Below are 14755 nucleotides of genomic sequence, written 5' to 3'. Positions count from 1 at the left end.
GCGATCCAAAGAGTACATTAAGGTCAGAGAATCTCAACTCCATCCAAGAAATGCTTCCCTCTGACCTGCAGAGGGCGCAGCGTCAGCCACACACACAAAAAAAACCCTGATGCGCATGCGCGTTTTAACAGACTGCAATACCCAGCATGCCCCCAGGTGATGCTGGGAGTCGTAGTCCACGCTCGGTGAGGCCCCAGTCCGAGGGGCGGAGCCCTGCAAGCATGTTCTCCAGCAGCGACGTTACCGTTGCCGGCAGCTGATCCCCGGCGAGGAGGACGATGCCTCAGCGGGGCGGCGACCTCCCCCCGTCCAAGAGGCCGAAGCTGGCGTCCGCCGCGGCGCCCTTCGGCTCCGGCTTCCGCAGAGCTATGTTGCCGGCGCCGCCCGCAGCCAAGCGGCAGCCTCCGCCCGCCTCGGGGCTCGAGAGCCGGCGCCGCAGCCTGCCCATCTTCCAGGCGCGAGGGGCGCTCCTCGGCCAGCTCCGGAGCCTCGACTGCGCCGTCCTCATCGGTGAGGAGACCGAAAAACCCTTCCCCCACCTTGGAGCTGGGCGGGGCTTACGGAGGCCACGCCTCCTGCTGCTGAGCCTACGCCTCTGCGGTGCGGAACGAGGGGCGGGGCTCAGCATAGTATAGCCACGCCTTTTGGGCATCGCCGGGGCGGGGCTCAGCATAGGCACGCCTTTTCTGGGGAAGGGGGAGCTGTCCAGGACCTTTCTGGTCCTGTATCTCTCTATGGTGTTTGTAGGGCATGACATGACCCCTGATTGGGGAAGGTGGTTTTAAGTTGCTTACATTTCTTGTCTATGACGATAATAAATGAATAAAGAGGGTGTTTGGGGAAGGTGGGAAAATATTCACTGTCTTTCCCATTCATTAATTATTTCCATGTATATGCCGCCCTCCCGGAAAGGGCTCACAGCGGCTTACAATAATAAAACATAACAATAAGAGCATGCAGATGTTGAGAACGGGAAGAACACAAGATGTCTGACATTCCTATGCTACCTTTTTAAATAGGTGACCATTTAGGGAACAATGAACGATGCACAGGAGAAAGAGCTGGCATTGAATTGGTTCCTTGTTGTTTGTGTGTGTGGTGCTGAAAGAACAGTTACCAGACATTACCCCCACCCCACTCCAGAAAGACAGACTTACCGCTGGTTTGCTTTATGAACTTGGCTTTTGTAACCAAGACAGATGTTGGTACCCACGGACAAAGCTGCTTGCTTAATTGTTCTGCAGGGGAAACAGGATCTGGGAAGACAACTCAGATCCCCCAGTACCTCTACGAAGGGGGAATTGGACGCCAGGGCATTATTGCTATCACTCAGCCTCGCCGTGTTGCCGCTATCTCCTTAGCTACTCGAGTCTCTGATGAGAAGAAAACCGAACTGGGGAAGCTGGTATGTTACTTCTTTTTGGTTGAATGAGACAAAATTTCTCCCATAGTTTGCAAATCAGGAGAAGCTGTGTATCAGTGGTAGGAGAGATGCTTTGTACTCAGTCCATCATCTCAGTCCATGATGTTTCCAGTTAAAGAAGAAGAAGACTTTGGATTTATATACCACCTTTCTCTCCTGTAAGGAGACTCAAGGTGGCTTACAACCTCCTTTCCCTTCCTCTCCCCACAACAGACACCTTGTGAGGCAGGTGAGGCTAAGAGAGTTCTGAAGAACTGTGACTAGCCCAAGGTCCCCCAGCAGGAATGTAGGAGTGTGGAAACACGTCTGGTTCACCAGATAAGCCTCTGCCATTCAGGTGGAGGAGTGGGGTTCTCCAGATTAGAATCCACCTGCTCTTAACCACTACACCACACTGGCTGTCAGGTAACCAGTGTTGGGAAAGATCTGCATCCACTTGAGAGCTGCACCATAGTAGATAAATACTGAACTAGTTTGGCCAAAATTCTAGTGTAAGGCAGTTTCATATTCCCGCTTTCAAATGCACCTTCTCCACTTCGCTTTGTCAATTTGACCCTGGTTGGATGTGCAGCCTGCACTTACCATGGTTAGACTCAGTGGATATAAGACTTGATGGATATCAGCCAGGAAAGGGAGGCAGGAAAATGTTCCAGAGATGGACTTGGGGCCCTGGAGCTTACATTAATAACAGTTGAGAGCATGCAGTGCAATTCACATGCATTGTTTAATTGTAAGAGGGTTCTCTGGTAATACTATTACTGCAGTATTTGTTGGCTACTATTATTATATCCAGACTGCAGATGGGAAAACTGAAGATGTGAAAAGCTGGCTTTTCCAAGGCTTCTTGGTTTGTAGCTCAGTCTCATAACTGCAACACCTCTCAAGGCTCATTCTGTTGACCGCTATGCTATGCTGGTTCATTGCAGTTAAAGCTCAATGGGTCATTTTATGGAGTAATCACTTGTAAATGGGTTCCGCTTCTGTTTTATGATTGCTCTCCTCAGGTCGGCTACACAGTTCGCTTCGAGGATCTTACTTCCGAGGAGACGAAAATCAAGTTCCTGACAGACGGGATGCTGCTCCGTGAAGCCATCGGGGACCCCCTCCTCCACAAGTACAGTGTTGTCATTTTGGACGAAGCGCACGAGAGGACAATCCACACAGACGTGCTCTTTGGCGTGGTGAAAACAGCGCAGAAGAAGCGGAAGGACTTGGGGAAATCCTCACTAAAAGTGAATATTTCAGCAGGGCTGGAGGTGGAAAAGTGGCACTTTCGTGGCATTGCCTTTCCAGTGTCTGTTTTTGTGTGATGTTGCTAGCATGGGACAGAGGGCTTGTCTTTGTCAGCTTTGAACATAACAGCAAAACAAGGTCTTTGCACTAATTCCAAAGCACTATGGGTCATGGAGTTCATTGTGTAAATTAATGTTGGGGATCCTCTCCTTACTTTGACCTTTGCCAAGCCAGAACAAGGCCTTTTCTGTGGTGGCACCAGGTTTGTGGAACAGCTTATCCAGGCCGATTCTCCCGGCCTGTCTCTACCTTCAGATGTCAGGAGAATATATTTTTCTTTCATCTTGCTTTTAGTAAAAACAGTGTTGGTTGTATGGTAACCCGTAATTTGAATCACTCTGATTTTATTCTTTTTTTAAAAAAATCTTCTGAGGGCAGTTTTGTTGTGCTGACATCTACTCTAATTCATTCTCTTGTCCCTTTTTCCCCCCTGCTTGCAGTTTTGTTTAATGGAAGAGAAGAAATAATTAAAACATAGTTGGGACAGAATGTCATAGCTATAAATAATATTCATTTCCAGCTATTCTTCTTCTTTCCAAACTGGTTTCTTGCACATGCAAGGCCAGTTTTGTAGCAGTTTCTGTTTTAATTATTTCTCCCCTCCCATTAAACTGAATTGCAAACTGCAAAAAAAGAGCAAAAGGTTGAATCAGACTAGACATCAGCCGGACAAAACCAGCCATATATACGCACACATATTTAAATGTGTATATAGGCTTGGATGGCTCTGACTGAAAGTTTGTGTTTGAGCTGGGCCAGATTATGTCCCGAGAAGATGGTGCTTCCTTGAAAGAAAAGAACAAATAGAAGTATAGATATTAATCTGTAATATTAACAGTTCACCTCACTACAGAAATCTGAGATGGTTAAGCTTAAGGGTTCAGTTAATCAGCAGTACAGTCCTATGCAGTTTCAGCAGCCTTGAGGCCCACCGATTTCAAAGGGCTTCCACCAGAGTAACTCTGTACTGGATTGCTGTTACATAAGCTACCTTGATTTGTTTTGATTTACTGGTCAGAGTTGGTAATACTTCCTTAGATCAAAGGGCGAACTAAGCATAAGACAAGCGTCCCCAGACTTCTGTTAAAGCACAATAACAAGGGGTCGTTTTTGACAGATAATTGTTATGTCGGCTACCATGGACGTTGACCAGTTCTCCCAATACTTCAATGGAGCACCTGTCCTATACCTGGAAGGCCGGCAGCATCCCATCCAGATCTTCTACGCCAAACAACCTCAGAGCGATTACCTCCAGGCTGCGTTAGTGACCATCTTTCAGATCCATCAGGTACGCGCCAACTTTATTATATCTGTGGGTATATTGACAGTCCGGTCTGTATTTAGAAACAGGTGAGCCTCATTCAGTGAGATGTAAAGGACGTGAGAACCTCTCCAGATCCAAAAACAACCAAATCTGCAGGTTGAAAGTTGCATTTTGCCCAGCCATGTGTACTGAAGACCCCAGCTGCATTTTTCTAGGAACTTGTTAGGGCTGTAAACCTAAGAACGCTTTCTTGGGAGTAAGCTCTACTAAATAACACAGGGATTATTCTGAGTAGATCTGATTAGGATTTCTCCCTTAGTCGTCCTCACTTGTCTCTTGATCTGTATGTTTTGCGTGTAAAGTGCTGTCAATTCGCAGCTGGCTTACAGCAACCCCGTAGCCGTGTTCAAGGCAAGTGATTAAGCAGAGATGGTTTGCTGTTGCCTTCCTCTGCAGTCTTCCTTCATGGTCCTCCGTCCAAAGACCAACCTGGCTTAGCTTCTGAGATCTGATGATATGTGACTCCGCTATTCCATCCCACATCCCAGTCTGTATGTTGCAGGGAGAAAATCTAGGATTCGAGACCTCTTGTCCATAACCATTCTCATGTCTTGTTGGTTTCTTTTAGAGACTGTGTGTATGTGTGTGTGGGGGAGAGGGGGGTTGTTTTCTGATTTCCCCTTTTTCCCCTCATGTCTTTGCACTTGTTGGGGGCCACTGTAAGCGTAGAAAGATAGGGGACCAATTTTGTAAATTAATAAATAGAATAAATATTATTATTTACTTCCAGAGCTCTCAGATGTTTTGTAGTGAGCCATCCTGATCCTGGGATGGGTGGGGCGGTATATTACATCCAGTAAATCAGATCAAATCAAGGTAGCTTCCATAGCAATCCAGTGCAGAATTACTCTGGTGGAAGCCCATTTAAATCAGTGGGTCTCAAGGCCGCTGTAACTGCATAGGACTGCCGATTAACTAAACCCTTAAGCTTAACCATCTCAGATTTCTGTAGTCCGGTGGTGAACTGTTAACAATACAGATTAATATCTATACTTCTATCTGTTCTTTCCTTTCAAGGAAGCACCATCTTCTCAGGACATCTTGGTCTTCCTGACGGGTCAGGAGGAGATCGAAGCCATGACCAAAACCTGCCGGGACATCGCAAAACATCTTCCCGACGGTTGCGCACCAATGGTGGTCATGCCTCTGTATGCTTCTCTGCCCTACTCACAGCAACTCCGAGTCTTCCAGACTGCACCCAAGGTAGAACATGCAATTGGCTCTGTGGTGCAACACTTTTCTCTGTAACTTTCTGAACAGAGGCATCCAAGGGCTACAGTGAGGGACGGAGACCACTTGGTGGGTGAGAACAGGGTCTAATTCCAGTCCTCCTCTCTACGTCTTCCATCCAGACATTTTAAATAATGGAATCAATGTAAACAAAACAGAGGAATGTTTCTTGGGTGGGTCCTGATGCACTCGGTTGGCTAACACGGGCTCCAGGCTGCAAGCCCCAGGTGTGGGGTGGGGGAATGAGATATGTAGCAAGTCCACTCTTAGGTGTTCAGATATGTAAAGTTACTTTTGCTTGGTTTACTTAATGAATCGCTAGGAGCACTACCTACTCACGACAACACACACGCACAAGCACTTCTTTCTTTTAAAAAAGGAAAGGAATTTCTGCTTTTTGATATGCATATCAAACTTGCTGACCTATTTCATTGCTTATAACTACAGTTTGTTTGTTTTAAAAAACCATACCTGCCTTTCTCCCATTACAAGAGCAACCAGCGTGGCTAACAGTTCAAAATACAAATGATAAAATACATTATAAAACCATTAAAATAACTCTCCCCACTCCCAGCGTACCTCTTTAAAACAACTTTTAAAAGAGTGGGGTGTTGTGGATTTTTATGGGTTGTATGGCTATAGTATTTTTTTTCCTAACGTTTCGCCTGCATCTGTGGCTAGCATCTTCAGAGGATCTGATGGTAGGAAAGCAAGTGGAGTATATATACCTGTAGAATGTCCAGAGTTGGCTACCAATCTTGATCCTCTTTGATCTGAGATTGCAAATGCCTTAACAGACCAGGTGATCGGGAGCAACAGCCACAGAAGGCCATTGCTTTCACATCCTGCATGTGAGCTCCCAAAGGCACCTGGTAGGCCACTGTGAGTAGCAGAGAGCTGGACTGGATGGACTCTGGTATGATCCAGCTGGCTTGTTCTTATGTTCTTAGGGTGGGAGAAAGAACCATTTGCATTGGTTAACAAATGTTAAGGGTGCAGTTTGCAAGTGTGATTTGCATGTGTTAAGTGGAAGCCACCCATTTTAGCAGATATTTAACACTGAAGTTGCATAATCAGTTAGTGAGGGTATCTGCGTATCAGTTGCCTGGCATTTTAATCCACTTAATTGCTTCCTGCAGAGCTTCCTGCAGAGCTTCCTGCAGAGAGACATCCTGTGTCTGGGTAGTGTTCACTAACCATTGTCTTGATTCTAGTGTTTTTAAAAGAGTGTTTGAAAGAGCTAAAATAGCATACAAAACATTGGTTAGGAAGGAGGGACCATCGAAGGAATGCCATATGAAACAACTGGCAGAAAGATAGCAACAGACAGAGGGATGAATCTCCCTAAGAAGGGAGTTTCCAGAGGTCTGTGCTTTGAACATACTCTAAGGAGAAGCCCAACACAGCCACGAAGAAATTTAGATGAAGCTTCTTCATTTCCACACACACCCCTTCTGTATTCTCAGGGCTATCGCAAAGTGATCCTCTCAACGAACATTGCTGAGACCTCCATCACTATCGCAGGCATAAAATACGTCGTGGACACGGGCATGTTTAAAGCCAAGAAGTACACTCCTGGTACGTGCACGAAGGGCAATGCCTTACACAAAAGTTTGGTTGGGGCAGATGCTTTGAGCAGTAAGTGTGGGGCATCGTTTAAGGGCTTCCGCTTAACTGTGAGCTCTCTCTTTCAGTCCACACTAATTCTTGTATCTCCTAGTCCTTTGCATACCAGGTAAATCACGTTTTCTTGCCCACATAATGTTGGGCCAGGGTATAGATCCATCTGGTAGCAATTTAATGGTTAGTCTGTGGAAGGTCCCCAGATCTCCACAGTCTGGTCAGAAGGAAAGAGATCATCTCAGCTGTGCAGTGGCTGTTGATCTGCCCTCCCTTCGGAAGTTATCTTCCCAAAGGGAAGACTTTTTACAGGTGTTGTGGATGGTGGATTCCTGTTCTTTCGTAGAAAGCGGGCTTGAAGTGCTGGCAGTCCAGAGGGTATCAAAAGCACAGGCTTGGCAGCGGGCAGGCCGAGCCGGAAGAGAGGACAGCGGACTTTGCTACCGCCTGTACACGGAACACGAGTTTGAGAAGTTTGACAAAATGACGGTGCCTGAAATACAAAGGTGAGGCTTGGATTCTTGGTTTGGTTCCTGCCTTTTGACCAGCCTGTTCTTGGTCCCCATCGAGCACAGACCAGAATGTTGCAACCCATTGTTAATATGTTAATGCAATGCAGAATGCAGAATATGTTAATGCAATGCAGAATGTTAATGCAGAATGTTAATGCAACCCATTGTCTCCACAAGTAAAAAAACTTGGGGGGGGGGGGGGGGGGCCCTTGGCCAAAAAAGCTGCCTAGCCATTTGTGCTACATTAATTTCAAAGGTCTTCTGGAACAGGCTCTGCCAGAAGTCTTTAAGAACGTTGCCAGTGGCACCTCTTAGTGGAGGCAGAGTTCTGTAACTGAGGGCTATAACAGAAAAACTTATTTTGGGACTTCCTGTTTGATTCGCCTTGGGCAGTATCTGTTTCTGCTACCAAGGTATCACCAGTCGGCCAGGTTTGTATGACAAAACAAGATTTCTTTCCTGAATCAAAAGGCAGGATTTCTCTCCCTCTGCAGGTGTAACCTGGCCAGTGTGATGCTCCACCTGCTGGCCCTGAGGATTCCGAACGTTCTCACCTTTGACTTTATGTCCAAACCATCTCCAGGTAAGCAAGTTCCTACAGCATGGGGTCAGGAGACAGGACTCACTGCCACTAGAAATTCCAGCCCAGATAAGGGCATCACTTTGCGAAAATTTCCAAGCATGTACCATGAGGGTTTTTTAACATTTTAGTTGAAGTACTGATACGCTGTACTTTCAGTGTGAAAAATAGACAAGGAGGCTAGTGACAATACTCATTTTAAAAACACCAACTCTCTTTGGTAAACCTATCTTCCTAGCAATCAGCTCAATATCTTGCATTGTTGACTGAACCCCAATAGAGATAGATTACTACAAGGGATAGATGCAATACTCTACCATCTGCTGTGACAGAGTGTCACTATTTATCCTTCCCTCTCCAGGATCAGGTTTGTCCCCATTGTAAGAACCAGCAAGTGGACACTCTTAAGCATATTATACTCGACTATCTGAGCTATGTGAATATTAGAAATTTCTCTCACTGTCTGGCTGTAGATGAAACTGCAAGAGACACCGACAGTTTTACTGTGGAGCTCTTGTTAAACAGTTCAGATGTCGTGATGTTGGGAAAAGTATCAAAATTTCTCTTACAAGTGATTGAATTTTGTAACTAGTTTTATGCTTAGTTCTGTTCCTCCTTTTCTTCTGATTACAAACTTGCCATGTAACTTTTAAACATTTGTCAAGCCACTAGAGTGGATTTTTATGCCTAATAAAGGTTGCTGTTGAATTAGACATCTCGGACGCCTGTCACTCTTCCTTTCGGGAAACGATAGTAGCAGGATCCTTACCGCGTGTCTTTTTGCTCAACAGAGGCCATTCAGGCGGCTATTGAACAGCTTGCCCTGTTGGGGGCAGTGGAAAGAAAAGATGACCAGCTCGTCCTGACCACTCTGGGAAGGAAGATGGCAGCATTTCCTCTGGAACCTAAGTTCTCCAAAGTAAAAATTTAACAGAGATAACCTTTCTTTCCTTTTTCGCTTAAGGGGAAAAGATTAGACTTTCCCGTATCACTTTTGCTGTCTTGCTCATCAGTGTCCAAAAAATGTGAACGGAAGCAAAGCTGTCAAGGGTTTAAGCGTTCACTTTTTATCTTAAGATCATAAGGGCCTGCTGGATCGGGCCAGAGTCCATCTAGTCCAGCACTCTGCTACTTGCAGTGGCCCACCAGATGCCTTTGGGAGCTCACATGCAGGATGTGAAAGCAATGGCCTGCTGCTGCTGCTGCTGCTGCTCCCGAGCACCTGGTCTGCTAAGGCATTTGCAATCTCACATCAAGGAAGATCAAGATTGGCAGCCATAGATCAACTTCTCCTCCATCAATCTGTCCAAGCCCCTTGTAAAGCCATCTAGGTGAGTGGCCATCACCACCTCCTGTGGCAGCATATTCCAAAGACCAATCACACGTTGCGTGAAGAAATGTTTCCTTTTATTGGTCCCAATTCTTCCCCCCAGCATTTTCAATGTATGCCCCCTGGTTTTAGTATTCTGTTGAATTAGAAGGCCGTGCTGTTTAGTTGGGTTCTGCTTTCATTTGCTGGTGCACAAGAAGTGGCAGAGGGTAGAGGGGTTTGGGACACTGGCTGGGTACCCAGCACTTGAACAAAATAAAGAACAATGACAGCACTAAAATTCTAAGGATCTTAATGACAAAAACTCAGCAAAGAAAGCCTCTTATTTCTACTGTACTTCCACAAGTCAGCTCTCAGCTGCCTTTATTACACGAGAGCTCCGTATTTCTTGTTTTGTTCACTTGCTGGTGCAGCAGATGCAGGTTTATCCCCTTATGCCACAGCCCTTCCTGTACCTGATTTTCGAGCCAATCATTTTCATCTTCCCCGGACGACTTGCTGGCTGAATCTGCTCATTCTTTTCTTCTCTCCAGACCATTCTGATGTCCCCCAGGTTCCACTGCTCAGAGGAGATCCTCACCATTATCTCAATCCTATCTGTGGACAGCGTCCTCTACAACCCCCCATCCCGGCGTGACGACGTCCAGGCCATCCGGAAAAAGTTCATCTCCAGCGAAGGGGACCACATCACGTTGCTCAATATCTACCGAGCCTTCAAAAACATCAGTGGCAATCGGGTAGGTATTCACGATGCTTTGCTAGGGCCCAGGTAGACAGTTTGTAAGCCCCTTTGAGTCTTGCAGGAAAGAAAGGGGGGATATAAATTCATCTCTTCTTATTATTCTAATGGAAAATTTCTGGAACCTTGAAGCCACGGGGAAAAAATTCATTTAAAAAAAGCAGAAAGTACGGGGGGGGGGGGGGGATTGAAATATATGCAACACTCACTATCCTACCAAACCTGAACTTCTTTTACTAATTGTAACAACATAAAGAGCACAGTTCATAGCTTAGTTTGTCTATAAAATTAGCGTCACAATGGTTAGGACTGCCAGCATGTTTGGATATTAAGCTGAACCTTGTTATGTTGAAAAGACTGAACTCTCATTATCGTTATAATTAAATACGTTTCAGTATCATTAAATATACTGTAGCATATTAATTGTTACCAAAATTGTTTTCATTTAAACCAACATAATCTTCAAAATGTTGTATATGTCTACAATACGAGAATGCTCCGCCACATTTCCTACTGGAAAAAACAAGAAATGTCTTCAGACTGTTTTGTGTCGTACCTTCCCCCACCCTTCAAGTCACAGCTGGCTTATGGCGACACCAGAGAATTTTCAAGGCAAGAGACAAAATGTTTAGTCCCAAAAGACAAGGTTCTTTTTCTCACTCAAAAAGAGAAAACCTTCATAGGAGGTTTTTTTCCGGCGGTCCTTCAAGTTCCCCAGTTTTTCAGCCGGAAAAATTGGAACGAGTCCTTGGACTTTTTCGTGCTGTACATTTGGAGGGTGGAAAAAACTGGCCTTAAGAAGCATTTTACTCATTCTAAAAGAAAAAAAATATGAACCAATCCAATTTCATGTTGTAACCATAGGTCATAACATAAACATCAGATAAAGAAGAAGAAGAGGAAGAAGAGGAGGAGAAGGAGTAGATTGGATTTATATCCCGCTTTCTCTCCTATAGGAGACTCAAAGGAGTTTACAATCTCCTTGCCCTTCCCCCCTCATAACAAACACCCTGTGAGGTAGGTGGGGCTGAGAGAGCTCTGAAAAGCTGTGATTAGCCCAAGGTGGCGTGTGTGGGAGTGCACAGGCTAATCTGAATTCTCCAGATAAGCCTCCACAGCTCAAGTGGCAGAGCAGGGGAATCAAACCCGGTTCCTCCAGATTAGAATGCACCTGCTCTTAACCACTACGACACAAACAACAATGTGCAATAAATAAATAACACTAGAAAGTATCAAAATACAAGAATAAACTACAAATCCCATCCAATCTTTATCTAAAATATGCCCAGTACTCAATACTTTTAAAACTTAGGGAAGGGAAGAATGTATTTAATAAACAGATAACGTTCACGCTAAAATTCTTGATTTCCTGATACCGTATTTTGTTTCTTTCCCTTCTCCAGGAATGGTGCAAAGAAAACTTTGTGAACAGCAGGAACATGATGCTGGTCTCTGACATCAGAGCACAGCTGCGAGATATTTGCATGAAGGTAATTACAGAGGAGCTCCAAAATGCACTGAAGTAGTTATTTATAGATTTTCTGGCTCCCAAATCCACTGGGTTGTTATTTATAAACCTTCACAGTGGTTCTTACCCCACTTTTTAACCAACTTGTAACATAGTCTTTTAGGTGTACCGTGTTCCCTGAAAAAAGACAGGGTCTTATATTAATTTTTGCTGCAAAAGATGCGTTGGGGCTCATTTTCAGGGATGTCTTTTTTCCCCCATGATTTTGCGCCCCCCACGGGACCAGATCAGCTGTGCCAGGGAATCTGTAACTAGGGCTTATTTTTGGAGTAGGGCTTATATTTCAGGCATCCTCCAAAAATCCCAAATAATCATGCTAGGCCTTATTTTCAGGGAAACGGGTACTACAGTACAACTGAACATTAAAACTGCAATGCAACTATGAGCTAAAATTATTTTGAAGCAGGAGATGACTTGTTAAACTAAACAGCATATAGCCCAAATTCTTGCCAAAAAGAAATAGATGGTTTGCTTTTTTTCCCCCCTGGCCTCTTGCTGCCAATAGAGTGGATCTGGCAGGAATTTCACAAAGGAAGCAGCCCCCATGGAAAAGGCCATCTTTCTGGCATGCAGAGCAGCCTGATCTCAGAAGGCGGTGGACTTTGAAAAGGGTTTTTAATAAGGGTCGGGGTAGGGACAGCTGGATGAAATACAGTATAGTCTAGCCAATGTGGTGTTGTGGTTAAGAGCAGGTGGATTCTAATCTGGAGAACCGGGTTTGATTCCCACTCCTCCCCCTGAGTGGCAGAGGCTTATCTGGTGAACCAGATGTGTTTCCGCACTCCTACGTTCCTGCTGGGTGACCTTGGGCTGGTCACAGTTCTTTGGAATGCCATCAACCCCACCTAGCTCACAAGGTGTCTGTTGTAGGGAGAGGAAGGGAAAGGAGCTTGTAAGCTACCTTGTGTCTCCTTATAGGAGAGAAAAGTGGGGTATAAATCCAAACTCTTCTTATTGTAAAGGACCCCAATAGAGAGAGAGAGACAGACAGACAGACAGACAGACAGACAGACAGACAGACAGATAATTGAGTTGTGAAGGAGAAGAGTTTGGATTTATACCCTGCCTTTTTCTCCTGTAAAAATCTCCTTTCCCTTCCTATCCCCACAACAGACACCTTGTGAGGTTGGAAGGGCTGGGAGAGTTTGGAGAGAACTGCGACTAGCCCAGGATCATCCAGCAGGACTGTAAGAGTGGGGAATCAAACCCAGTTCTCCAGACCTGCTCTTAACCACTACACCACATATGGTGTTGTATTTTTTTGCACATGTAACGAAAGAAAATTATACAGCCCCAAGGGAGGAGTCTGATCATGCATCTGGAAAACATCATTCCCATAATTGTCTGTTATCCTGCCTTCCTACTACAGCTCTCGATACCGCTCGAATCTTCCCGGTCTGATACGGGCAACATCCGCCGCTGCCTCGCGTACAGCCTCTTCATGTACACAGCCGAGCTGCAGCTGGACGGGACCTACGCCACAACCGACACCCACCAGCCGGTGGCCATCCACCCGTCCTCCGTCCTCTTCCACTGCAAGCCAGCCTGCGTCGTGTTCAACGAACTCCTTCATACCAACAAGTGCTACATGCGGGACCTCTGTGTGGTGGATGCCGATTGGCTGTTTGACGCCGCACCCGAGTACTTCCGCCGGAAGCTCAGAGCAGCCAAGAACTAATGTTGAGGGTGCAGAGCATGGAAACTAGGGTTCGGGGTTCGGTTAACCCTAGCGGGCAGGGGCTGTTCTGTGCTAGTCTGGTACCCGGTTACAAGAGAAGGTTCGTCAGCAGCCAGACCTTCTGAATTTCCAGATTCCCATGGCAGCTTTGGACTTTATGAATGGGCATCATCAGCGGGTTGCGGACAGTGGTGTAGGAAAAACGGCATGAGGAGGCGGACCGCATCTCAGTGGAAACGGCTGTCCGGGTGCCTGGTGACATCTGAACAACAGATCCCCTGTTGATGTGCTTTGTGGTGCAGTCCTAAACAGAGTTAACGCTCTTCTAAGCCCACTGACCTAGAAAGCTGTAACTCTGTCGGATTGCACTGTTTAAATATCTCACTTTGTTTCCATTAAAGAGGAAACAGAGAGACGAGAACCCAAATAGGACAGGTGGTTGCATATATTTGCACAGCCTTTTCTCGACGTTGGTCAAAAACGACGTTGACGTTCTGTGTGACAGTAACATGAATTTTTAAAAAGGAGTCCAGGGACACTTTAGCGGCCAACTGTATTCCAGCATAGTTTTTTTGTGGGTAATTACTGCGACCAACCATTATGCTGCAATGAAAGGTTGTGTTTTAAGGTGTCCCTGGGCTCTTCATTGATTTTATTGTTTAGCTGCTACAGAGTAACACGGCTACACATCTGGAAGTATCATGAGTTAAAACGGTGACTTTAAAAAACCTTTCTTTTCCAAAGGGAGGCGTTCATCCCTTCTTTTTTGAAAGCCTCTGCCTTGATGTACGGGAAGATTCTTGTCATTAAACAGTTGGAAGCGTAGTGTTCTCTTCACATTTATTTCCTCCGCTGAGGTACTTTCTCCAAAAATGGGGACTCAAAGCGACTTATCCAGTTATCCGTCTCTTCTGTTGTACCCTCACGACCCTGTTAGGTTAGACTGAGATTGTGTGACAAAGTGAGGATTTGAACCTGGGTCTTCTAGATCCTAACGCACTGAGCGAGGGTCATATTTTGGCCTGATGGGCAGAAAGAAAAGACCTTAAGACCTCAGAAGGGGTTATTCTGCAGCCCATTTTACCCACATCTTGGTTTTCCCAGGAACATGCAGCTTTATTTATTTGATTTAGCCCACCTGCATGCCACCCTTTCTATAAAAATACACTCCAGGTGGCCCACAAAAAAAAAGAATTCAACAATTGGAGCATGTTCTAAGTGAGATGCAGAAACCAAGCATTTCTGCATCTCCTACATTCCTGCTGGGTGACCTTAGTCACAGTTCTTTGGAGCTCTCTCAGCCCCACCTGCCTCACAAGGTGTCTGTTGTGGGGAGAGGAAGGGAAAGGAGCTTGTAAGCCACACTGAGTCTCCTCACAGGAGAGAAAGGTGGGATACAAATCCAAACTCTTCTTTTCTCTATCTCTTTTTCAAGCAGGGGTGGCCAAATTTTCTGAAGGTACGAGCCACATAGAATAAACTTCAGATGTTTGAGAAC

The 14755-nt window shown here is 45.6% G+C and overlaps 1 protein-coding gene across 1 annotated transcript; it reads left to right on the top strand.

Annotated features, from left to right (window-relative positions):
• Window positions 1-152: 152 nt before the first annotated feature.
• DHX33 (DEAH-box helicase 33) lies at window positions 153-14082 on the top strand. Its single transcript, XM_048518988.1, has 12 exons — window positions 153-510; window positions 1245-1405; window positions 2428-2655; window positions 3834-4004; window positions 5058-5243; window positions 6737-6848; window positions 7237-7396; window positions 7897-7985; window positions 8774-8901; window positions 9846-10049; window positions 11455-11541; window positions 12949-14082. The coding sequence occupies exons 1-12, from the start codon at window positions 279-281 to the stop codon at window positions 13255-13257; spliced, it is 2067 nt and encodes a 688-aa protein (XP_048374945.1). The 5' UTR covers window positions 153-278; the 3' UTR covers window positions 13258-14082.
• Window positions 14083-14755: the final 673 nt, after the last annotated feature.

The sequence above is a fragment of the Sphaerodactylus townsendi genome, linkage group LG16 (genome assembly GCF_021028975.2).
Source record: "Sphaerodactylus townsendi isolate TG3544 linkage group LG16, MPM_Stown_v2.3, whole genome shotgun sequence".
NCBI lineage: Eukaryota > Metazoa > Chordata > Lepidosauria > Squamata > Sphaerodactylidae > Sphaerodactylus > Sphaerodactylus townsendi.
This window is presented reverse-complemented; position numbering and strand designations above follow the sequence as displayed.

What these genes read in the sequence shown, in the direction of transcription:
- DHX33 (XM_048518988.1), top strand. Translation starts at nt 279, where the DNA reads ATGCCTCAGCGGGGCGGCGACCTCCCCCCGTCCAAGAGGCCGAAGCTG. An exon ending in TGGGGAAATCCTCACTAAAA is followed by an intron (nt 2,656 to 3,833) that starts GTGAATATTTCA and finishes CGTTTTTGACAG; the next exon opens with ATAATTGTTATGTCGGCTAC. An exon ending in CCATCTTTCAGATCCATCAG is followed by an intron (nt 4,005 to 5,057) that starts GTACGCGCCAAC and finishes TTTCCTTTCAAG; the next exon opens with GAAGCACCATCTTCTCAGGA.